We start from the raw sequence: 27109 nt of genomic DNA, 5'->3' as shown, positions 1-27109 counted from the left end.
AGCACACGTTGTAAAATGTGTTCCAAGATACGAAAAACTCATGATACGAAGGCCGCCTCGGAACGGATTAATTTCATATCTTGAGGTACCACTGTAGTTTTCTTTTTAATGTGTGTTCACATTACAGTATAAAATACTAATACGTAACCTCTAATAAAGGTCCTTGTAAGTAAGAAGGGTTAAGGACTTGCAACTTTTCCAGTTTCTTGCTGTTTCTTTCAGTTCAATCTTTTTACTTCAAAGAAATTTCTGATAATGAGAATGCAGGTACAACACCAACAGATTAGCAATATTCTTTGGTATTAAATGCTTCTAAGCATATAACTGACGATTTACGTGCATGAATTACTGTATTTGTTGTACCCTGCAGTCTGTTACCATATTTATTAATTTTATAAAACTGCAAATAATTTGCTGTGCTTTATTGGGCTTTTTTAATTAGGCCCTGATTTCCAGTATAAATCATCATTAATAATTTTTTTTTTTAACTGAATTTTTTCTTTCTGTTAGGGAGTTTATGAGTGATCCAGTAATGAAGCCCCGGTATAATATTCCTTTGCACGAAGAAAGGGAAATTGCACTAGCAAGGTTGCAACGTATTTGTGATGCTGGTTTTATCTCTGTTCTTGATTTCCGAAACAACCCTTTAAGAATATTTGCAGCACATGAATTAGCTGCTATAATTGACCCTGCAATGACCACCAAAATGACAGTCCAGGTATGTTGCTATATTTTGGGAACTAAACCACTTACATTCCATTTAAATTTCATAAACATAGCTTAGTTTCATTTGTTTAGCAAATCATTGTATCTCAGATAACTGATTATGCACACTCACATGTTGAATAGACTTTAAACCGTGATAAGGGCTATTCTTGAAATGCCATTAGGTACTACCTACAATGTTTCTTCTTCAACCTAATGTCCCAAATGCGTGATGGCTGTAGTCTGCCACTTGACCTTTATGCTGTCTTTCAAGAACAAGTTCCCATGAGTCAGAAAATGTGATTGAGTATGGTTATTGAACTATCTTTAGGGTTTTGATCATACATGTTCTCTCTTTGTCAAATCAGAAAGTTCACTGCCACCGTATTTTACCTTGGGGAAATTGCTCATATGTATCCAGATAACTTCAGTAGTGGCAGTTATTCCTAAAGAGTGTTGCAATGTTGTAATCACCAGCATTATTTCATAATTAGTTTTTAGACCAATTCACATTAACAGTAAACACACTGTTGTTCATATACAAAACAAACCTTTGGTCTTAACATTAGGATAATACTGGCACCAAGCTGGAAACTGGTAGAATTAATAAAAAAACTTGTGTGATCCAGGGACTATTGGCATCTGTACCAGTCACAGGGTGTAGTCCCCGTTCCAGAATGCCCTTGGCGCCCCGTTACCTATCAGTTACTTTCCTAATGCCTTTAAGATAGGATGTGATTACTTTATCTGTTTAAAGCCGGTTTAGTTTGCCCGTTTAATTCATATTTTCCTCTCTCTCTCTCTCTCCCTGGGTGATCTCAGTGTGGGTGTGATCTGCTAGATGTGTGTATGTTGTGAGATATGGAGAATTTTGCTTCACCAAGGGAAATTTCTTTGGGATCTTGCAAGAGACAAAGGAAATGCCCTAGAGTGAGTGGTTTTCTTTGTTCAAAATTTTTAACATCAGTATTTATGGATCCTCATCCAACATGTAGTAGGTGCAGAGAAAACGTATGTACTATTACTAATCCTTGTTCAGTTTGTCGTGGTTGGTCAGTGGAACAATGGATGAAATTTTATGGAAAAGGCCAGTACAAAAGAAAGGAGACGCCACCATCTTTGGATGACCAAGCGTTGTCGGCTTCTTTTGTATCGGTGATACATCAGACTGCTCCATATGTTTCGTCACCTACCTTTGATGTTTCCCATACCCTTCAGTTTCTTCTAATGATTCGTTATTGGAAACTCCAGGAGGGGTTTTGGGTAATTTTGTGTATATTTACACTGTCATTCCCGGCATGGAGAGGGGGATTATCGCCATCTTTGTCCCAGATTTCAGCCCCCGATGCGCAGAGGAGGGAAGGAATGTGGTCGGTGTTAGGCCTACCAGGCGTACCATCCTTGGAAGGGTTGCTATCTCACTATATGGCGTCACGTTTCCGGGCCCGCTAACTATGAATGTTCCGCATCCCCCTGGCCTGCAATTTATGGGAGCGAATGCTACGGCACTGACAACAACATCGACATTTCCAGCGATGCAGAACTTTGAAAACAGTTTTGCAGCACACACAGGGATATCAGCAGTAGCTGCTCAGTCTCTCCCTACAAGTGTGGTGACGTCACAACCAACGTCACACAGGCATGGCTGACGCCATGATGTCACAGCCTGCTGCTTCTCTCACTACTTCGTTGCCTCCGGAGATGAATAGGCTTTCTGACTCATTGGTACACACAGAGTCATGAAAAAATTACAAGCTCTAGAGGAAAAAATAGATAAGAAAGACAAAAAGAAAAGACGTGAATCGCCTTCTTCGTCTTCTTCCTCTAGTTCGACTTCATCGCAAAATTCAATGACGTTACTGCGTGTATCAGTCAAGCGTTGGAGGATAAGAGACTTCGTGACTGATCCTCGTGCCAAGAGGGGAAAAGTAAATTCTTATTCATCTTCGAGCCAGGACTGTCACATCCCTGTCAGCAACAAAGTGAAGAAGGCAGTGGCTAGTAAAGTTAACGCTAACGAATGATGTCATTTACATGCACCCGAACGGGCGAAAGCATTGACAGCCACTGGAATGGCAACTGCTGCGGAGATGCCAACGGTGAGGACAAAGTGGTTGGTAGAGACTCCACTGCCGTTGGGGAAATCAACAGTGAGTGGGCAGCATTTGACGAAGAATGGAGAATGTATACCAGTTTCTCCTGTAAGACCTTTCAAAATAAGAAGGAAGGATGAAAGAGCTCCCATTAAAAGGGCAAATAATAATGAAGAGTTGGTAACCTCTCCTGATACACCGATGGAAGGTGTTGTTCGCCTTGACGATAGGAGATCAAGGTCAACTTCAGCCGCCCAATGACCTTGAATAATATTAATAGAGATAGAGAGGAAATTAGTACGATTTCACGAGAACCGTCATCTTGGAGGAATAGACGGTGTTCTCGCTCTAGATCTGCGAGCATAGAAGCAGTTAGGCAGTCACGTTCTCCTCGTGGCTATTTAGGGTCGGACAGCCATGATGCACCTGAACGTTTGTCAGAGGATAGAAGTGAACTAGCTTCTCCTGTAGCCGAACACAATACCTTGGAATCGGAGGAAGGGGAAAACCAGGAGTTTCGGGCTTCATATGCGGAGGTGGTTGATTTGATTCGACAATTCAATAACCTTTCGAGGAGTCCAGAGACACCTGCCAGTATACTTCCTCCAGGAATCAACATGATATCTGGCCTGAAAAAGAATACAAAGGTGTTGTATGAATTACCTTGCTCAAGTCATGCGGAATCGGTTTTACAGCATGTCAATGCACAGATTGCTGGAAGGGATAATTCGTTAAGAGCAAATAGATCATTAAGTTTATTCCCTTGCCATTGCTGAAACAAAGGAAATATTATGCGACACCTGTGGTTCCTTTGCTATCAAGACAAATCAACCCACATGCGGTAAGGTTTAAAACCTGGATTAACCTTGGATCAAGTTACGATGGAATGCCCGTTGATGACTTATCAGGAGGCTGCTACATTGGAAGCAACGGCTTCTATCTTTCAGACTGCTTCTTGGTTAGACCTTTGGTCAACAGCAGTAGCGAAAATTGCATCCTCAGAATCAACACGAAAATTAGTGGGTGAGACAATGTTTTTCAGATTGCTCCAATTGGGTTCAAAAGCAATTGCGTAGTACTTGACGAAATTGAGTGCCAATGTATGGGCTAATATCCTGTTGATGAGGAGAGATGCAGCATTGGCTAGATTAAGCTGCACTATTGATTTGGATTCCCTATTAGCAATGCGAAATGGGGATATCCTAGAGTCGCAATTGCTGTTGCCAAAGGGTATAGAGTGGTACCTCAAGATACGGCCTTCGTATCATAATTTTTTCATATCTTGAACCGGATTTTACATGTAAAATGGCTAATCCGTTCCAAACCCTCCAAAAACACCCCAGTAAGTTTCCTCATAAAGCTAAATTGACCCATAAACAATGAAGTATACTACAACAATTTGGACCATTCAATACCTAGCTTAATACGTACTAGTAGTACTAATATGTATGTACCTGTAAATAAAGTGTATTAGTGTGCATGGTATACAAGAAATACTGTACGTATGTAGTAAAATGTGGAAGCTTACCTTTCGAGTGAGGCTATCTCCGAAAGTGGCGACAGAGGACAAACGGCAGAAAATTTGTTACATAGTACGTACACTTAACTTAACGAAACACATTAACAAAACCGTAACACGTAACTTTACAAAAAACTTCAAATTTATTATTTTTTTTTGTCTTTTTGATTTTTTTTTTTTACTTATACTTTGTTTTTGTTTTTTGTTTTTTTTTTTTTTTTACAAAATTTCAAGGTTTCTTTACCTCCAAATGGATGCCAGTCCGTTTATGGAATTTTTCGAACCACCCATGAGAAGCCTTGAAGTCGGGTTGCCGTCAATGTCCCCTCTTCTCCGTCGTCTTCGGCTTGGACAATCAAATCGCCGAAATAGCGCTGGCCTTTGGCAGATTGGCGTCTCGGTTATCATATCGCCAGCAATTTCTTTGTCCTCAATCCATAGAAGAAGCAGCCTCTCCATTTCATCATGCATGTGGCTTCTCTTGTTGGACCAAAATAGTCACGCCCTTGGAAGGTGTAGCTGCTTTGATGCCTTCCTTCTGGTTAAGGATGGTGCCTATTGTCGACGGATTTCGGCCGTACTATTCCTTAGTGATCACACTCAACCACATGCCAGCTTCATACTTTTTTATTATCTCCATTTTTATCTGCAAAGAAAGCATTCTCTTCTTTCCGTGAACTTCAGCAACTTTCTTGGGACCCATGACTATACTGTACGTAATTTAAGTTATGTAGTATACTAATTAAGTTCTCACACAACACGATAAAGTAGTTCAATGAAATCACTAACACGAATTTACGTTTACAAACGAAATCATATATGTGAATGAACAAATTCCGCGTGCGTACGATAACGCTGGTATGATGCAATGGCTGAAGAAGAGCAGGCAAATCTCGGACTTTACAGCAACAACCTTTCGTATCTTGAACAATTTTCGTATATAGAGCCACAAAAATCTTCGTACTATTTGCTTTCGTATCTCGAGTTTTTCGTAAGTTGAGCCTTTTGTATCTCGAGGTACCACTGTACTAGAAGCTGCTATAGACAGAAGAAGAATGGATACTAATGACAGATTAGTCCAGCAACCAGTTAGGAAAACATCTGAAAGCCAGGCTAATTCTAATGAGGTAAGACAACATCAACAATTACCTCAAAAGAGACCAGTGAGACATAACACCTCTAATAGGTCAACAAGACCTTCTTCCCCACAGAAGTTAGCTCATCAGCCCTTTCACAATAGACCCAACAGAGGAAGGTTGTATTAGGGGCAGGGGGAGAGAGGTGAGGGAGACAGCATACTGTAAAGATAATCTAGAGCATAGGATACTTTTCAGTAGCAACACACTCCTCTCAATAATAGGAAGAGAGTGGGGAGATAATAGATCCAGGTACAGGGATTGGAGAGGTATATGAGAACAGATAGCTCTCCACCTTCCATAATGCAATAAGCTATGGCATTGTATGAAACGCCTAGAGAAGGAAACCAATAGATTCTAATATATCTTTGGTTCAAAGGTTATAGTCCATTTGTCTTATACATCTATTCGGAAATGGATAAAGGTGGAAAAGTTTATCAGTAATTTCCATTATCATGAATTCTGGAATGTATTAACGCTTGGTGTGGTCATCATGGAAACTATCAGAATTTTCAGTATGAAGAAAACATTGTCCATACTCTTGAGTCATTAAAAAAATTTTCTTGTCAATATGATCTGTCGCTATGTTATCAAATCAACCTAACTTGTTTGTTGTCAAATCAACTTGACCATTTTTGCAGTAGTCATTAAGTTTGCCCACACTTGAAGGGTAGATAATATCTAGCTGTTGCCCACACTTGAAGGGTAGATAATATCAAGCTGTTATGTGTAGTTTTCACTTAAACAACAATTGAATTGTCTTGGTATTATCCTCAAAGGTTGTGCACCAGAAAGCAATATTGTTAGTAATGAAGATATATGTAATGCTGTGGTTTGCATAAAGTGATTTGCAGAAATCATATTAAAACTTCTGTTTTATATACTTTTTCATGGTAATCCCTATGTGAGGCAATCATTTAAATTGTAGTATTATTAATATTAAGTATTTTATTTGAGATGAATCTTACTATTGTTAAATTGAGCTATATCTCCCCCGTCAATAGGCGAGTTGGCATTCAAAAAAAAAAAAAAAAAAAAAAATTCGAATGGCTGCCCGGATGACTTGTCTAGTTCTCCACCAGGTGTTTCGAATGTTTTAGCTCTTGTCAAAATTCTCCTTGCCGCCATTGCGGCTAGGCGATTGTTAGTATTTTATGAAGTTTGGCTGTTTTTACACCTTTTACGGTATTGTAATTTCATTTTCCTTGGATATCTTCCACCGGAAGTAAAACCAATAACATCAAGCTATGTAGGAATGTTTTGGTGTAACCAGGATGGTGAAATTGGAAGTTTATCAACATTCCTTTGTAGCAGGGGTACAGGGTGTGATTTTGGAACTACGTACTAGATGTGAAGAATACTATAGGGAATTGTTCTGAGAAATTTATGCCTGAATATGTCAGATATAGGAAGACTGGAACTAATAGGTTGCGAAAGCAATTAGTTAGATCAGGGCTTAAACCGTTTTGTCAGGCTATCCCTACTCAGACTAGGCATTTTTGTAGGCTAGTATTGACTTCCATTGTAGCTCCGCCTTCTACTCCCCATTTGGTTCAGGAAAAGCGTAACGAGAAGTTAGAACATTAACCTATTTTTAGTTCTAATACAATTTGAACTTAGTTCGTGACAGGAACGTTCTGAATCCCTCCATTGTGCACTCATTTTCGTGTTCCCTGTTAGAAGTAAGGAGTTGGTGCCCTCGTCTGTACGTAGCCCGAGCCTAGGACTCCCCTGTGACAGTTGGAAACATCTGCTGCCAGGGAACCGGGTCGGTTCTCGGGACGATGGTATTCTGTGCCCTCCAATACCTACTTCGCCCTTTTCATGATCTGAATCTCGTTTGAAGCGTTCGCCAAAGGACCGTTAAAGAGTTCACATAAGGACCATTTCGGTAAGTGTTGATGCTCGCTCCGTAGACACATTCTGTCGTCTTTAACACCTAGTTTGAGGTGTTAGCATGCATAGACTTAATAATATATGGATAATATAGGTATATGTAGACATTTTATTGAGATGATAATGTATCTGTAGCGAGTTTTACACGTTTAGATATGTCGACTCGGTCGACTGATTATCTCTCATGTTTTGGTTATTCTAAATTCATGTATGCTAGCATATTCCTTTTTCTTCATAATGCTTAGGTTTGTTCTTTGCGTGCTTCCTCTTCGGCTATCGGCAAATCTCTTACTACTGCCTCGATTAATGTTTCTCTTCAAGGCGACACTGTCTGTAGTATCTAAAGTTCTTGCCAAGTTAGATATTTTAGCTTCAGAGATTTCTAACGTAGTTTCATATAGGAATGCTTTCAAAGTATGTACAATCGCTTTCAGACAGAGGCGGGAGCGTTGTTGTAACTTCTCCACCACCTTCCACTTCTAGCGCCTCGCCTCGTTCTCTCTCTCCCTCTGTCGACTCGTGCGGACTGCGGACCAGGGTTCCCAGACATACGATGATTATCGTACAATATAGTATTTTGACCCTCTGTACGATAAACGATTATTAATGAAAATACGATAATTTAAAGAGATTTGGTACAATAATTTGTTCTGATACATCGGGGAACCCTGCTGTGGACATTGTTGACTCGTGTGAAAGCAGTTGACTCGTGCTCTGAGTACAGACTTGGCAGAGTCCCAAGTCGCTTAAACTGTCTTGCTCTCAATGAGTCGTGGTGGATTCGATACAGCACTCAACTGCTGTCACCTCTTCTCGACAAGTGTCACTTTTTGTCGCCAAGGGTTGCTGAGAAAGAGGAATCCTTTAAGCTCTTTGTTTACCTCCTGTTGGCAGCTGTCTCCTCCCGTCTTCTGCTGACGGAAGAAGAGTTTGAACGGAGTTGGAGGAACTCGTTTAGGCCGGTCGGCGTTTGTTGCCACAATATGCCTTGCTGTATCCTCATTTTGTTGAGGATAGAGGCCACATAGAGAATATATCTTAATTTTCTTAGCACATTTGGCGCACTAAATAAAGGAGAAGAGAACCAACGCTTTCTCCAATTTGAGAGCATTTCGTAACTTTTCTCGTCCTCGGACACAATCTCCCTTTGTGTCTGCCTTGGCTTGTAGTCTTGTCTTTTAAAGTCGCGGAGAGCCGAAGGCCGACTTTTGCTGTACAACGCTTATTGGTCCTTTAACCGTCTTTAATAGGAGGTTCGCTTTCTTTCTCTTTCCTGTGGGATCTTTCTCTTTCCTGTGGGGAAATGAACTCGAGACTGACAGACATGCTGATGGATTTTCAGTCTACTTGAGTTATTACCTTTTTATCTATGTTGTCTCGTCTCTGAGACTTCTTAGAGAGGTGGAGACGCCAACCCAGCGGAAGTTTAGTGAGGAAACAAGTAACTAAAACAAGTACGTAACTCATTTCTGATGCTGCAGGGTAATGTCCTCATGCTTATACTCACTCACTCTGTTTGGAAGAAGTGAGAACACTTTCGCTTCCTGTCTGATTATGAAGCTTGGGATTATCTATTGGTAGTCTTATTTTATACCTTTCAGGGATAAGTGCAGATTCAGGTGCTGGGATATGAACAATTGCAACCTCTTAACATGCATGGAGAGACTTGGGACCAGTATGTTATATGGTGGAGACAGTGAAGGGCAGTTCTGATTCTTTTTGGTTGTCCTCCACTGGTTTAATCTCCCTCTTATAGCTTCCCTTGTCTTCAGCAGAGTCTCTCATAAGAGTCTTTTAGTAGGAGATTGTATATACGTAGAGGGAATGATGGTCCAAGGGTAATTCTTTAGGAAGACACCCATAAGTAATTGTATATATTCTTGGACATTTGGAGACTGAATAACAGTAAGTGTCTGCCCATATACTTGTTGATTTTCTGCAAGGCCAATAGAGTACAGGTCGGTCGGAGAAGAGATTATCGGTGACTCACCTTCCAGAGTGAGCCACAATTCACCCTCGCCGACACAACATTCCCACCTGACCCTTTTAAATATACGTCCAGGCCGACAACCACAACTTAGTACTTAGGGTCCTTCTGGAGATGTGGCCCACAAGATTTGTCTCTCTCCGACTGACCTGTACTCTATTGGCCTTGGTTTTCTAGCATGGTTTTAGAGCCTTTCCAAAGAATGGTCAGACTTGTGGTACACATGCAGAATGTATTCCACTTACCATACATTCACAGTCATGCAAGTTCCTTCAAGAGGTTTTTACCAGAAGGTATTGCTGTTCTGTGCACTTTGTTTGGGTTAGTGTGCAGCCCTCTATAAGTTATGTCAGGGACTTGTTGCCCATTGGTAGATGGTGTCGACTTTAGGAGCAAGACACTTCTACTGAATCAGTGATTCAAGTTAGCCCCACTCTGTCAACAGTATTCCAAAGGCCAAGGACCTGTCGCTTCTTCTGGCCCAATTTCTATGCATTATATTGTTAATTCTTTATATCCCCATTCTTATCTAGTGATGTGGGGATGATATTTAATTATGCAGACTTGTTGGACAAGATGAATAGGCATGTGCTGCTTGAAGATTTTAGACCTGAAAGAAATTTCCTATATGGTAAGGGCTTTTCCGCATGAGGAAACATGGCCTCACTGGTTATTTTCAGATAATCATGCTCAATTAACCCTCTAACGCCGAAGCGGTAAAAAAAAAATTGTCTCCCGTGTGCCGGAGGTGTTTCAGAGTGAGCGCGGAAGCGGAAAAAATATTTTTGTCAAAAAATCACAGCGCGCTTAGTTTTCAAGATTAAGAGTTCATTTTTGGCTCCTTTTTTTTTTTCATTGGCTGAAGTTTAGTATGCAACCATCAGAAATGAAAAACATTATCATTATCATATATAAATAATGCGATATATGATAGCGCAAAAACGAAATTTCATATATAATTGTATTCAAATCGCGCTGTGCGCTAAACGGTTAAAGGTAACAAGTTACTTTCTTTTACGTTGTAATGTACACTAAATTGCTATCATTTTGGTATATAATACATTGTAAAACGATAAAGCAACACAGAGAAAAATATTATCACAAAATAATGCATGAATTCGTAATGCGCGGACGTAAACAAATATTTTTTTCAAAAATTCACCATAAATCTAAATATTGTCCTAGAGACTTCCAATTTCTTTCAAAATGAAGACAAATGATTGAATATTACTATACTGTAAGAGTATTAGCTTACAATTGCAGTTTTCGACCATATCTGACGAGTTAAATTTGACCGAATGTCGAATTTTTTTTTATATATATATTTGTTATATGCAATTATTTCGGAAATAAGAAAAGCTACAACCCTTCAAATATTTTTTGTTTTATTCTACATAAAATTGCACACATTTTTCATATATAAAACTCTATGAAATGCCTAATATGAAATGGAGCAAATATTCCGAGAATGGTACGTACGCATTTCGGAGATTTGTGGCGGAGAATCCGCGCGCGGAGGGAAGGAAAGATTTTTTTTTTAAATTCACCATAAATCTAAATATTTTGCTAGAGACTTTAAATTTGTTTCAAGATGAAGATAAATGACTGAATATTACTAGACTGTAAGAGTTTTAGCTTACAATTGCGTTTTTCGACCATTTCGGTAGAGTCAAAGTTGACCGAACGTGGTTTTTTTTCTATTTATCGTGATTTATATGCAAATATTTAAAAAATGAGAAAAGCTACAACCTTCAATTATTTACTGTTGTATTGTACATGAAATTGCGCACATTTTCATATATAAACTTTATGTAACGGCTAATTTAAAATGGTGCAAACATTACCACAATCGCACGTATGATTTTTTCGGAAGAGTTAAAGCGCGGACGTAAAGAAAATGTTATTTTTTTTCATAAATTCACCATAAATCGAAATATTGTGCTAGAGACTTCCATTTTGTTGCAAAATGAAGGTAAATGCTTGAATATTACTAGAATATAAGCGTTTTAGCTTACAATTGCATTTTTTGACCATTTCGGTAGAGTCAAAGTTGACCGAAGGTTGAAATTTTGGCAATTATCGTTATTTATATGAAAATATCTCAAAACTGATAAAAGCTACAACCATGGGTTGTTTTTAGTTGTATTGTGCATGAATTGACACATTTCCATATATAAAACTTTATGTAACGGCTAATTTTAAAATGGTGCAAACATTACCACAATCGCATGTACGATTTTTTTCGGAAGAGTTACCGAGCGGACGTAAGGAAAAAGTTTTTTCATAAATTCACCATAAATCGGAATATTGTGCTAGAGACTTCCAATTAGTTTCAAAATTAAGGTAAATGATTGTATATTACTAAAATATAAGAGTTTTAGCTTACAATTGCGTTTTTCGACCATTTCGGTAGAGTCAAAAGTTGACCGAAGGTTGAAATTTGGCAATTATCGTTATTTATATAAAAATATCTCAAACTGATAAAAGCTACAATCATGAGTATTTTATTGTTGTATTTTACATAAAAATGCGCACATTTTCATATATAATACTTCATGTAACAGCTAATTTACAATGGTACAAAAATTATGTCAAAGTGACGAAATAATTTCCGAGATGTGTCACAGATACTTTTTAGTGCGATAAGAAAGAAATTCGCGCTTGCGCGCCTGCGTAACGATTGTAAACAAAACAACACCTTGATCCGTGAACTCCCAGCATCCCCCAAGGCGCGTGATTCAAAAGTTTTAGGCTGGTAGGCCTATAAGTATTTTTCCGCGAATTTTTAAAAAAAACTTTTGTATGTCGACGTAAAATACGTCCAGTCGGCACCCGAGAGACAAAAAATGTCAACGTAAAATACGTCCAGTCGGCGTTTAAGGGTTAATGTACAGTTTCAGTGTAAGAATTACGACTTACAAATAACTTTCATTAATTTTGTAAGTAATCCAGAACCAACTTTAGCTCCAGGACTGTAGGAGGGACACTGTAACCAGAAATCGTCCATTTGGTTTGTAAACCTAAGTCCAAGTTTTGGTCTTTTCCCTCTGTCATTCAACACAGAGTTTATCTAGTGTCATTACATGTTCATGCAACATAGAATGGTCAAACTACACCTGGTGAAACTTTTTAGATGTCAGGGCAGTGGAATGACATCAGGATGCTTAGCAGGTTTATTCCCGGTCAGAAACTAAGTCTTTGTGGGAAGTTTGCTGCTTTGAGTGAAATGAAACAACAAATTGGTTTGATCATCCATTCTGTGGAAGGACAGTGTTTTAGCAATTGGGGATTTAGGAAGAACAAGGGCCTTGACATCCTTAAGTTTGGCACTTGGTGTGGATTTAAGGAACACTCATTTCGCTTCCTAGCATGTAGATGAACAGGGACATACGAATGATTACTACTACTTTGTTGGCCCTTGGGCTTGAGCAGTGGATGTATCCTTAAATTTTGCCTAATTCAGACTCATAGGCCTGCCCCTTGTATCTACTCTGAAATCTATTGAGCAATTTCATGTTCAAGAATTGCTTAGTCTCCTGTAGAGCCCTTGTACCGCACGGACAAAACTTTTCAGAATTTCCAATGCTCTTGGTAGATGTTTCATTCTTCCGTTGAGAAGAAATCAACTCTACTACACAATTCCATACAGTTCCATTGATGTAGACATCTCCTTAACTGCTTGGAGATGTTAAAATGTCCCCTCTCAATAGTAAGATTTTCAAGTTATCATAGGATCTGTCCTTAATTTAAAACTGCCATGGCCTGGGGTCAGAAGCAGTGGTCTGTGTGTTGCTGGGGGTACCATTCTGGAGGAATTTTCAGCACCTGGAACCTTGTAGACGTCAATGTCTTCTGTTTAGAGGAGATAAGACTTTTCGCTGTCTACTTCCAAAGTTATCGTTCCATACATACTTTCCTCAGTATTTCATCAAGTACTTTTAGATCTTGCTGAGGACCAGCACTGTAAGGTGTTGAGATTGAAGCCACTTCATCTCTATATCAGTCTCTCTCTGGAGTTTGGATGTGGGTCTAAACTTTATCTGAATTTACTGTAAAACTTTTTATTTAGCAGTGGTTAATAAGTAAATTTACTGTCAGCACCCTTCTTTAAACTGGTGTAAAGGGAATGCTATTTTAGCTTTCTGCCTTAGAGCTGAGGGTGATGTTAGGCTAGGCTTTACAGTTCCCTGTAAGAAATTCCAATTTAAAAACCCCGGGGGGGGGGGGGGGGGGAGGAAACTTCTCTATCCTGTTGGGCATTTAAATTTAAAGGTTAAACCTAGAACATTTTTATCATTCTTTTAGAGACCTTGAACATCTTTGTCAAAGGTAAATGCTGGAAGAGGCAAAGTTAACCTTTGGTTTTGTGGTTTTAAGAAAAACAGATGTGGTCAAAGGTGAGCCTGGAAGAGGCAAAAATCAACCTTTTGTTTTGTGGTTTTAGAAAACCTAGCTGCCTTTGCCAATGGTTAAGCTTGAAGGCAAAGTTAACTATTTGTTTTTGGTTTTAGAAAACCTAGAATGTATTTGTGAAGGTTAAGCCTGGAAGAGGCAAAGTTAACCTTTTGTGTTGTGATTTTTAGAAACTTATAACGCCTTTGCCAATGGTTAAACATGAAGGCAGAGTTAACTTTTGTTTTGTGGTTTTAGAAAACCTAGATGTATTTGTGAAGGTTAAATCTGGAAGAGGCAAAGTTAACCTTTTGTGTTATGAATTTTAGAAACTTTGTCAAGGGACACAAGGTCCTCTGTGACATAATGGGTAGGCTAGTGCATAAGAACTAGCTCCATATCTTCTACCTTATTGAAGTTAAACATTCATAATGTGAGAAGCAGTTGCAACTTCATATAGTGTTAAGTCAATTTGTCGCTCCAAAATAGGATTGATGTGTCACAGTAGAAGTACAATTCAATTTTTGCCCAATTACTACCTTAAGTATACAGAATTGTGTTTGAAAACAGTAAAGCCCTTAATCCGCTACTAGTAGTGGGTAGTCTTTTCCTGAACCGAAAAAGAGCAATTCTTTAGGCTCTCTTGTTTAAATCCCGGGTTTTAATATTTTGGGGAGCGTGAAGGTACAAATTTCGTATAGGAGCGTACCTTTATATTGTAAAGGTATTAATTTTAAGTGACTGTCTTTTGATAAAGCTTTTGGACCCAGGCACAGGGGTCCCTCATACCGCTTGCGTTCCATGCTGGCTGAATCGAAGTGGTTTTCTACGCAAGGCTGCTCTTTGCTGCATACGTATGAGAGCCTTGCCTCCCTGAAATGGATACCAACTTCTGGTGGTAATAAAATCCACCAAAGATTCCAGATCAGGTGAGAATGTTTTGGGTTTCGTATAAGAAACCTTTAGCTCGAATGGCTGAGCAGAATTTTGTCTAGCTGCACTACCCACCATCCTCCTCGTAATGTGGGAATCAGCTAAATTTAACAGTAGGTAAGATTCATCTCAAATAATGTAAATTTTCATAATAAAATTTATTATTTGGTTACTTACCTACTGTTAAAGTAGATCCACCCAGCCTCCCCACAACTTAGTGGCTGTCAAGGAGAATTCTGACAAGAGCTAAAACATTCGAAACACACCTGGTGGAGAACAGGTAAACTAGACAGTCATACAGGCAGCCATTCGATTTTTTGTTTATTTGAATGCCGACTCGCTTAATCGGCGGGGAGATATAGCTAAAGTTAACAGTAGGTTAGTATCCAAATAATAAATTCTATTATGAAAATTTATATAATTATTTTATTCCAGTTTAATCTTTTTGGAGGAACTGTCTTAAAACTTGGCACAGAAAGACACCATGAAAAACTCCTAGCTGGCATTGACAATTTGCAAGACATTGGGTGCTTTGGTCTAACAGAATTGGGATATGGCAACAATGCTGTTGAAATGGAGACTACAGCCATATATGACAAGGAAACAGGTGAGAATACTTAAAAAACTAAGTTGAATTGATAGCAATTAAATTAAAGTATACCTATATTTGAACTGCATTTTGTAATTACAGTACAGTAAGCCCCTGTAGTCACAGACTCCAGATTCACAGACACTCGTATGTGCAGATTTCTCTCTGGAACATATACCCCCAATATTTGCAGGAAATTCACCTATTAGCGGTATTTTGTCTTGAAAAATATCTACATATTCCTAATTTTTTTTATGAATTCCATCATAAAATAAACTTTTTGTGAAAAACTTAAAAAACAGGTAAATAAACATTTCTAGTGAGTTTTTCTTGAGTTTTAACTTACAAAATAGGCAGTTTTGATCAGTTTATAGGGTTTTCAACTATTCACTGCTTCTAGCTATTTGTGGGGGGTGTCTGGTATACCCATCCCCCACGAATACAGGGGAACACTGTACTATATGAATTAGTATATTTTCTTGCACTGTGTAGGGAAGTTCAGGTATATATAGTACCTCGGCTTAAACCATTCAAAGTTACAACTGTCATCTGTTAAGGCATTTCTGGTAAATAAATTAGCAGACACAGGCTTCATAGACTAGGCAACTTTTGAAACAAAACAAATCAGTTATGCCCAGCTGTACAAACAGCCACATATTCCCTGTAGTGCAGTTCATACTAGTTATAAATATTTCGTAAACACAACTTACAAACTATTTTTGTTCTAATTTCCATTTGTTGTCTCATCTGTCGTACAGTGTAATATTGTTATGTGGAATGAATGGTTGGAAACTGCAGCATATTGCACCAGCAAGTCTAGCTAGCCTGCATAGATTTCACAATTGAAGATTTTTTTTAGTTCTTTTTTAATTCTTTCATAGCATGTTCGGTACACGGGGTAAAAGTAGTACAACAGGTATACACTGTCTGAATTTCCAGAATGTATTTGATGTTGTGCTATGAAAATTACTGGCAAAAATAAGAAGTCTAGGTATTAGTATAGATAAAGCAAGTGACTGGATATAATACTAGCTGATAAACAGAAAAGAGTGGTCATTAAATAGACATTCTGTTATTGGCAAAAGGTCACAGTGGTGTGCCTCTGGGTTCATTGCTTGGTCGTAAATGCCTTGTAGCTATGGCTGACCAACAAAATAAGTTTATTGATGACATGTGAATTTGTATTAATGCTATTTATGATAAAAACATTACAACAGTTGCAAGAAGGCCTCGAGAAAATAGGTTAGCAAAATGGCTGATGCCATTCAGTTTATTAACATTTGGTGAGAAATTAAGTTAGTGAAATGGTCATTGGCCAGAGAAAGTCACTAATGAGGTCCATCATTGCAAGACTACTGGTTTTCAGTAGGGTCACCGTTAATTCAACGACGACAAAAAAGAATGAAAAACCAAAACATCAAGGCATAAAAATGCAGGCAGTGCTAAAACAACCAGCTTCTTGGCTAGAAAAGTATTAGCACTGTCCTGCTATGAAGGTGGTTAGAGAGAAACTGATATGTCACAGCGTTGTTGGGGGTAAACAAGGTCAGGCTGCGCCTGCCTCCTTAACCACCATTGGCTGTCTCTCGTTGCTATTTTAACTGGGCTCCAGCAGGCGCTAGAGAAATTCCCCTACATGAAGACCAGAGGTTTGTTAGTTATGAAAAGTACTAATTGATTAAAAATTTATCATATTAAATTCCTGAATATAAGTAAATCCCAACACCTTTATCAGTCGCAGAGAAGTGTTTGTTCAGTAGGTGATCGAGGTGGGTAAATACTCCTTGAATAGTTTCTGAATCATGTCCCCATTATTAGGAGTAAGATGATTTGATCTGATAATCAGTATCCCTGTTAAAAAATATGTACTGTTTGCTTAGAATTTTCTTATTTAAAATGTATATTTATGACTGTTGGATAATTTTACCAACTTAATGTTTCTAGATGAATTCATTGTCAACACCCCAACAACACTGGCACAGAAATATTGGATCACCAATGGAGCAGTCCATGCCAAGCATGTTGTGGTATTTGCACAGATGTTTGTTGAAGATGTAAATCATGGCATTCACGGAATTCTAGTTCGTATTCGTGACAATGATTTGAATGTGAGTATTATCAACTTTGTAATCAATGTGGTAGAATATATCAAGATTGGATAGTTATCACATAGGTAATATGTAGATGTCATTTTATTTATAGAATGTTGAATATGACAGTAGGAACTTGTTTATATGTTTTTTCTTTTTTTTTTTTTACACCAATGAAAATGTAAGACTTAAAAATGTTTTGGTAGCGATATGAAATTTATCATTAACAGTCTGCTTGGTACTTTTAACCATTGTGTTGACAATTGTTTTCTTGCATTACTCCTTAGGTAATGCCCAATGTTCGTGTTGAAGACATGGGTTATAAGATGGGATTGAATGGTGTTGACAATGCAAAACTAGTGTTTGATAATGTCCGCGTTCCTCGTGAAAATCTCCTCAATAGGTTCAGTGATGTTACTGCCGAGGGAAAGTTTGTGTCACAGATTAAAAGGTAAGCAGGCTGACTTTAAGTGTTTATTTAGTATTGAAATTTTTTAACTGTACTCTACACAAAACTACATTCGTAGAATCTGTGATGTCGTAAAAGAAAAGTAATTTTTCATGGAATTCTTAAACCTGAGTATTATGAGTGTGAACTATTAAGTGTTTCCCATGTTTTGTTGTGATCAAAGCTCTAGAAAGGTATCAGAAAAAATTGTTCTTCAAAATAAAATATTTAGCTCTCCGAAGACTCAGATTTTTAAAATTATCAATTATAATTTCAGTTCTCGAGCTAGATTCCTCACTGTAGCTGATCAGTTATTGTCAGGCCGTATCTGCATTGCTAGTATGTCTATGGGTGGGGCCAAAGCATCTCTTGCTGTTGCTCTTCGATACTCTGCTTCACGGCTTACTGTTGGTGAGTTAGTAATTCTACAGTGTGCATGCATTCTTTATTTTTTTCATGTTGCTTCTGGGGCGTGTCCTATAATCATAGAGGGTCCTCTCCAATGAGTAGCATACTGGTGGTATGTCATCATAAGGGATTGCCTCATAGGACATCTCCTCTGTTGTAGATACACAACTCCTGGGCAGCCGAAGGACTTCTCCCCTGTTACAGTGCAGTTACTTTGACACTAGGATATTTAGAATGTATCCGCATTGAGCATTTTGTCATAGGACATCCCTTGGTTTATCCTATTTTTTCTTCCGTCTACTTGGAAAAGACCTATGTTAGACCTCTTCTCTTCAGCAGGAAGCTGGAGGTCTTCTATTCATGGTCCCAGAATTATATGTTGGAGTAGAGGACCCCCTTCTGCCTTTTGGGAAATCTCTCGGAAGCTGAATGATGGAGTTCCCACACCTACCTCCTTGAATTGTATAAAGTCTGAGGAAGTTGCACTCAATTCTAACTAATGTGGACTTGGTTGTCCTGTACACTCCATGCTCCAAGACCATGAGCTCTTCAAGATGAGCATGCCAACCTTTGAAGGAGGCTTACGAGTACAAGAACAATTCAGAGGGGTGATTTAAGGGTAACTGCCTTTGGTAAGCTCCAAAGTCTTTGGTTATTAACCCTAGTAGCTCCTTAACCCCAAGCTGAGCCGTCTGCTGCTGTGATTGGTCACATCAAAAGGACTTCTCTCCACTCAGTTCCTGTTCAGTAAATAAGATCTTCTGAATGTTTTTCAGAACCGAGGAGGTTCCTTCTGTTGATACTGGCGAGGTGGTACAGGACTCGTTGTGTTTAGTTTGTCTGAAGGATGCGGACCTCTCATCGCCCTCAGAACCCTCGGTGTAGTTCAAGAGCTTGGAGCGGTCTTGTTCACCTAAGAAACTCGACTTCCTACTTGGGAACTTACTCTGGTACTGAGTATTTTCCCTCAACCTCCTTCAAGCACATGCATCAATCATCTCCCAGGAAACTTACTTTGTGAGCAGTTTTCCTTCTGACCTAGGCCTCCTTGGTAGGGTTGGGAAGCTTCAGGGTCCCATCAAGCACTGAGTAGTTATCTGAACTTCTCGTCTCCTAGAGGTTAGGTGTTGTAGACTTCATGTTATCACAGGCCAGTTCAAGAAAGAGGTGTCCTAGAACACCCTTTCATCAAGTTTTCCCACTGATTAGGTGCATACAGAAGTGCATGACACCAGAGGAATACGTTCCTCCTTGGCATTTTAAAGTAGTTATCTGTTCATAGTATTTGAATGGTAGTTCATTACTGCCTCAAACCACTTTTGCTTTCTTCTGCATGAAGTGTTGCCCACAGATCCTTGGACAAATTTCCTTAGGGTCCAGTAGTGGCTGTTCAACAAGTGTCTCATCCAGTGCCCCTGGTGGGATAGTTTGTATCTTGCCTAAGATGATTGTGTGGAGTAGGAAATGAGGGAGTTGACTGGCCTCTTGTCTTTCCCTTTTCTCCTTTCTTCATTCCTTTGGGCAGTTGGAAGAATAGACACATCATACGCAGGAACTGGCTTGATGCAGGTGAGCGTTGCAGCCATGCTGTTACAGCACTTTCATGTTTCGCGCAACATGCAAATCTGCTTCTCAGTAGCTTAAACTCCTCTCTCCAGCAAGGGGAGCAAGAAGTCGTGGCAAACTTGTTTCTTGTGGCCAACATGGTTTGTTCCTGAACAGATATATGTAATTCTTTTGGACTTCCGTGAATCCAATGAATCTGGTCAAGTTTCATTGTATTTGAACCCAGTGGACTGAGCATTAGATATCCAAATATCTAACATCTCAAAGGCTTAGGTCTTCTTCATTAGCAATCTCATTTCCAAGAATGATCAGGTGTGCCAAACCTCCAGTCGGTTCAGGATTCTCATACCTTCCTCCAAGTATGAGTCTATCCTATTGTTAAGGCCGAAGGTTTGTTCCGTATATGAACAAATGACAAATTTTTAATAAATTTGTATTTTTCATAGCTAACAAACCTGAGGTCTTAACATTGACTGCCCACCTCTGGCTGCCCCTCTTACTTTTCACCCTGGGTTGGAAGAAAAACCGATGCATCACTGGACTTGAGTGCAGTCTCTCGACTTGCTTCCACCTCAGCTATGCATTGAATGCCAGATGCCACAGATTCTTTGCATTTACAATATTTGATTGTTTTTAACTGGTTTCCAGCTTGTGCCAGATTTATCCTGTCGTTAAGGTAGAATGTTTGTTAGCTATGAAAAAACAAATTGATTAAAAATTTGTAATTTTCTATGCATACATATTAGTATTTATTGGCTTTATAAGATATTTTATGCTATATTGATCTTGCATCTGTGGGTTCCATGATTTTAGTGAGAGAAAAAGAGGTTAGGTCTTACAAATGAAAGGAGTAAAAACAACAATCCTTGATGGTCAGAATTTTGTTTTTATTGTCTAACACTAAATTTTTATGTGTCAGAGTTTTATTCAAAACATAACAAAACTTTTGCATATTTCTTTTGAGATGCCATGCTAATTAATACAAAAATAACAGCAATAAAGTTGAGAACATCACAAAGACCACCAACCATAGTATATTATCTGCTACCAGACCAAGGTGCTGGGAAGTGAATGTGGAATGTGAGCCCTTTTGTTGCTCAGTAATGTCCCTATTCAGTTATCTTACAAAGAGATAGGGATGTAGGTTGGCCAGATGTAGCTTTTTTGTGGCACCCAGCAAGATGTTACTTCAGATAATTCAAGTATGTACTAGATTATAGCCATAAATCAAGAAAAACAGATAGAGAAGATACCCTGGGAGTAAGAATGGTTAAACCCAGAGCATTTGATCTCATTGCTGCCATTCAGTGCTGGCTTTTCAGTCATGGAAGGAAATGAAGAGCACAACTCTGGTTATTAAGCTGGAATAAATTGGTCAAAGACCAAAATACTTAGATTTTAAAGGTCTTAAAATAAGCAGCTACTTTGTTTCATTTAGTGAAGAAGGTATAAAAAATGAGTGGTTACCTTAATGAAGTGGTTTATGCAAAATTTTGATGACTGTGCTACCAGCAATAGCTATTGTATTCTGCATCAAATCAAGGCTTAGGTCATTGTGGTTCACCCAAAAATTTACTGTAAGCTTTTGATGTCACCCTGAACTCCCTTTTGAGAGCCTCAGCCCTTAGTTTCTTTTGAGCTTCAGCCAATAAAGTCAAATACTGCACTTGTCAGTGATTTGAGAGTGCCCCTTAATGCTTAGGATGATTTATCCCAGATAATTGGGATTTTACTTTATCCATATTTTTGTAATGTACATGCTAGAAAGATATACACAAATGTGTTGTTGAACCTTAGTCCAGATAAGAAGAACTTTAAATGTTTGTCTGAGGTTCATGCTTATGTTTACAGGTCCCAGAGGAAAATCTGACACGTCTATCCTTCAATACCAGTTGCAGCAGCGAGCACTTATGCCACTTTTGGCCAGAACATACGCTATCAACTTTGGTTTAGATTATGTAAAAGTAAGTATAAGCTTATTTTATGTTTGGAAATGAAATAAATCTGTCCTTTTTTACTTCAGATGTTAAAGGCTGTTTCTGTTAGAGTGATGAAAGTACTCTTAAAGTGCAAAATTACTGCTGTTTTTATTATCTTTATCTTTCAACAAGCGTCGTTGGGCATTCCAAAAACCAGATGGATCTGAGCACCCAGAGGTAGTGACAATGTGTTGTGTAATCAAACCTCTTGCATCATGGAACTTGGAAGAAGTGGTATCTGTCTGCAGAGAACGATGTGGGGGTCAAGGATACCTATCATGTAACAGGTACATGATTTTTGCTTCTCTTGCATATTATTGAATTTAGTATCATAGAGACTTCATAGGGGAGCACAGTTGAGGGTTGCAGTATATGAAGGCAGTACTAAAGTCTTGCAGCACCCCTGCTCCAACTTTTCCTTTTAATCTAGAACTATTCCTTGGGACCAACCTTATAAAAATACTGTATAATTATATGGGAGTTGATATTTTGAATGACATTTTTTTTTTTTTTTTTTTTTTTTTTTTATCATTGGGTACAACTTGTGGAATTATATGAAATATATATGTACTAGTTCTTGTTGAATTACAAATATGAATGTATTATATATGAACAGATGAATGTATTAGATGTGAACATTAATTTTAAGTGTAAAGTAAAATTCATATAATTTATTGTTTAAACTAAGTTGTATTTTATCAGATTTGGTACATTCTTGGGCTTAGCACATGCTGCTATGACAGCTGAGGGAGACAACAGTGTTTTAATGCAGAAGGTTGCCAAGGAAAGACTAGCGGCCTTTAAACCCCTTAATGTCAATGCTGACCTTCCTGCCAACCCATCCAACATTGAGTATTTGCATGATCTTATGAACAGAAGGGAAAACCTTCTTTTTAAAGTAAGTTATATTAACAAATTGTTAATTTTATTGTTTGTTAAATGTTTAATTGATTTGGCCTGAATGTTTCTTTGATAAGTTGAGATACTATTTAGCCTACTGAAAGATTAGTGAATACTTTATGCAGTGTGAATTTACTGGTAATAGTCTGTTATGTTGGGCTAAATTACATAGTAACTGCTGTGACATTTCTCCCAAGGATATTGCTTATTGCTAAAACAGTAACTAAGAATGTAAATGTAAACCCTCGAGATGGAAGCCTATTAATAAGCCAATATATGGGCTTATTAATAGGCTTCTTTGGTTAGCGTAACAGTGAATGAAGACAATCTTTTCCTGGCTTTTGTGACCAGTCAGCTTGGAAGTTTATTAGTTCTGTCATTGCAGCCGACTTTCTCATGACAAAAATCCTAGGTAACTGACTAAGCCTTTGCCTTTACCATTTTTACCATTTTGTGTCTGGTATTATACCAAGAAATGAAAAATACTATCCTGTGCTGACTCCAGTACAATATATAGATATTGGTCAGTGGCGAAGGAAAACAAGTTGCTAAGCCTTCCCACAAGCTCCAAGCACTTTCAACTCAATTTTTAAACAATTTTGAGGCCAGTGTAACTTTAGTGGCAGGCTGTTCATTTCTTAAGACAGTGAAAAATGTAGTTGGAGTGGGTGGACAGTATGACAGATTGAGAAAGTAAATGAGATGAAGTACAAGGATCTAAAGCTGGAAGTGGGAGAAAACCCTGCTGTTGCACTAAGTAGTAATAGCTAAGCATAGTTTGGACAGCAAGATGGAAGAAAAGAACTTGGAATGGAAATGAAGTAAAGGGTAATATGTGGGTGCAGATTCTGTAGTTTCATCACCTTAATCATCCTTTTGTTCATCTGTTGTGGCATTCTTTATGATGTAGACTTTCTATGGTTTTATGACTACATCAGACCTAATAGATGAGTGCTGACCTGTATTACATTGGTTGCTCCTTTGAAGTACCCTGTGTCATTGTAAGACTTCTAACCCCCAGCATTCCATTGTGGATCTGATAAGGAAGCTGGACACTATAATTTGATATTCATATCAGGTTTTTGCTTTCACTGATATCATTCACTGTAGTATGTCTTAGGGTGACAGATTCTACATAGTATATAGGAGGTCAATCCCAAAGATCTTTCACAAAAGTAATGAGTTTACCACAAACCCATTACTTACATAAAATCTGAATTACAACTTATGTGGAAAGGATCAGGTTACTAAAAACACCAGAATTAGCTAATTAAGACTTGGGTATATGTGCAAGTTCTTTGACCAACCTCTTGTATAAGAATCTGTGTCACTCTAAGACATACCACTGTGAATTATATCAGTGAAAGCAAAAACCTTTTATGTATATCAACTAATTAAGACTTGTAAGATCCATGTCTTAATTAGTTGATTCCAGCATTTTTAGTCACCTGATCCTATCCACCTAAATTGAGATGCAGATATAAGTAATGGGTTTGTGGTAAAACAATTATTTTCTAAAACAAAATTTCTCCTCCAAGCACATAACTAGTAATACAACCTCCAATCTCCCAGCCCAACTAATTTCATATAGTGCTTGGATTAAACAACACAAGTATAATGAGACATATGGTAGGCTTAAAATATGAGATTCACCCTTGCAAGTGCAGTTCTGTTGGCTGCCTGTTGTTTTCTGTCTTCCTTTATTTTAAGATGGAGTGAAGAGGCTTGGATGATTTCATAGCACATGTAATGGCCAATAACAAGTAATCAGTTTGTGTGGAAAAAATTTTTAGTTGCCAAAAAATTATAAATATTATATCTTTTGATAAATGGTAGAGTATGTTAATATTTAGCTCTTTTCAAGAAAGTACTTCAATTGCCTTAAAGAAGAAAGTCAAATGTATGGGATATAGAAAATTTGTCATTTGTTCATATGCGAACAAACCTTCGGTCTTAACAATAGGATAGACTCATACTTGGAGGGAGGTACAAGACATCCTAGACTGGCTTGGGGGCTTACCCACCAGTCCAGCTCCCAGAAGAAATGACATCTGGAGAGGGACTGAAGCCCGTTGAGAAGCTAGATAAATTGTTATCTAACCACTAGAACCTGAGTGACATACAATGATGTATGAGAGAACCATTGTATAGGGAACCAAAGAGAAACTTTGACTGTCCAATAACAATCAAGACACCAATCTATGATCCAACGGGAAAACTTTTGCCACTGTCATGTCGATGACCATGCCCAGGTAGAGGATCCTTTGACTGGGTACGAGGTTTTACTTTTCCTGGTTGACTAATATGCCCAGTTCCAGACAGAACCGAAGTAGACAATCCCTGTCCTGCAGCAGCTTTTCCCTGGAAACTGCCAAGACTAACCAATCGTCGAGGTACCTCAGCAAACGGATCCCCTGAGCATGGGCCCAACTTGACACGAGAGAGAAGACCCTTGTGAACACTTGAGGGGCTGTGGTCAGCCTGAAGCACATGACTTTGAACTTGAAGACCTTGTCCCCAAGAGAGAAGTGAAGGAACTTCCTGGATGTGGGATGAACAGGGATTTGGAAGTATGCGTCCCTTAAGTCTATCGACAGCATGAAGTCACCTTCCCTCATGGCTGCCAACACCAAGCCCGGGGTCTCCCTCTTGAGCCGTGTCTTCCTGATGAAGTGATTCAAGGTGGATAAGTTGATCACAGGCCTCCATCCTCCCAACGCCTTGAGCACCAAGAAGATGTGACTGTAAAACCCCGGGGACGGACGCACCACTTCCTCTATCGCATCCTTGTCCAGCATTTTCTGCACTTCCTCCCAAAGAGCCAAGAACTTCAGAGAATCTGGAGGATATGCCTTCCTGAGCTGTGGCTTGTCCGACAGAGGTGGAGAGAAGTCAAATGGCAGTAGGTATCCCACCCAAAGGACAACTACCACCCACTTCTTCCATTTGGCCCAATGGCCCGCCAGGCACCCCCCCAACCGTGGTGCAGGAGAGGGAGAGGCGCCTAACCTACCTACGGCCCCCTTTACTTCTGGCCCTTGGGCCCCTTCTTGGCTTGAAGGAACGAGAGCAAAAGGGGCATTGATCTTCTGACTTAGGCCGAGTCGAATGGGAAGGCCCTGCCGTAGTCGAAGTCCTCAATGGCCTACCAGGCGACGATCTCCTTGACTGCTGCTGGACAGGGGAAAGAGGAGGAGCCAGACGTCTCCGAGGACGAGACTCCGACTTAGACAGTCTGTCTTTGGTGTCAGCCCCGCACCGGTCTTTCGCATTCTCGAGCTCTGTTCGAGGAAACAAAAATTGGGACTCAACAGATCTCCGTTCCTCTATGCCAGCAAGGACTCCATATCGAGCGATCACTCCATTCTAGACAGAGCTGCGTCCCTTCTAATCAGAAGAAGGTTAGCCTATAAATTAGCACTGAGGTGAGCCAAATATGAAAACGCCTTGCCCCCGGACTGCAACAGACTGATAAGCGAGGATGCACTCACCAACCCTTCCGGGGACCTGTCAGAAGCTATCTTGGCAATAACCACAGACCAGAAGTCCAGCCAAGAAACGTCTGCAACATGGAGGCTGCCGTAGATTCCAATGCTGAGGCATCTTGCAGAGACAAGGACGGAGCCACCGACCTCACCTGCTCCAAAGTCAATCCCAGCTTCAGGCAAATGGCGGCTGGGTTAAGATGGCCTGACAACAAAAAAGCAGAGCTCGTAGCATAGTACTTCTTATGTCTCGTGAGAGGCAGGGGTAGTAGCTTGGTAGAGCCCCTAGAGCAAAGTGAACCGTCCTGGTCCGAAACAGGCATTAACCTTCTGCAAGACTGACTGAACGTGCCCCGACAAAGGAAGCTGAAGAGATGATTTGGGATCCTGAGTAGTTCCCACTAAGGCTTCCAAGCAAGAAGGAGTGTAAGACAACCGAGCCTGAGTCCTACTTTCCAAATTGTTAAACCCATGAATGAGATCAACAACTTCCTAAAAGGAAGACAAAAACTCTTGCGTGCTCCTGCTCTGGCAACGGAGACCGACGACGAGAAGGATGTGCAGGCTCGCTCCTCTAAGGCACCTTCCCCACTAAAATTAATGGAAGGGTAGCAGCCAAACAGTTGAAACCCCAACTAACCTGTCTGGGCTGGGTCCATGCGTCGGCTTCCGAGACGAACCCACTATAACACTAGGAACATCACTTACCCCAACAGATGACTCCTTAACGTGTCCATGAATGGTCATGGGCGTGGCGGACGTACGAACGTGAGATGGGGGGGAATCCCGAACACCCGAGATTGAAGGAGAATCCCCTAGAGTCCAACTCTTGGAAGCACCAGTGAGAGAGGCAGGCAAACACTCCTGCTGCACCAACTCTGCGCTTACTACCTTCGACCTCTTGACAGGCGCCTTGAGATCCTTACGGCCACGAATAGGCCTTGGAGAAGAAGGAGCACTTACATCATGTGCAAGGGCAGGGG

The 27109-nt window shown here is 39.5% G+C and overlaps 1 protein-coding gene across 1 annotated transcript in view; it reads left to right on the top strand.

The window, feature by feature from the left end:
• Positions 1–512: 512 nt before the first annotated feature.
• LOC135212067 (uncharacterized) overlaps positions 513–27109 on the top strand; it is a 41969-nt gene continuing 15372 nt past the window's right edge. Inside the window, exons 1-8 of the mRNA XM_064245411.1 lie at positions 513–718; positions 15097–15268; positions 17195–17358; positions 17628–17791; positions 18066–18199; positions 21614–21726; positions 21874–22028; positions 22444–22639. Of these exons, the coding sequence (XP_064101481.1) occupies positions 518–718; positions 15097–15268; positions 17195–17358; positions 17628–17791; positions 18066–18199; positions 21614–21726; positions 21874–22028; positions 22444–22639 (1299 nt within the window). The 5' untranslated portion in view covers positions 513–517. The remainder of the gene's footprint in view (positions 719–15096; positions 15269–17194; positions 17359–17627; positions 17792–18065; positions 18200–21613; positions 21727–21873; positions 22029–22443; positions 22640–27109) is intronic.

This window comes from Macrobrachium nipponense, chromosome 40 (assembly GCF_015104395.2).
Source record: "Macrobrachium nipponense isolate FS-2020 chromosome 40, ASM1510439v2, whole genome shotgun sequence".
NCBI lineage: Eukaryota > Metazoa > Arthropoda > Malacostraca > Decapoda > Palaemonidae > Macrobrachium > Macrobrachium nipponense.
Note: the sequence above shows the minus strand (reverse complement) of the source record. Positions and strands in the feature narration are given on the sequence as shown.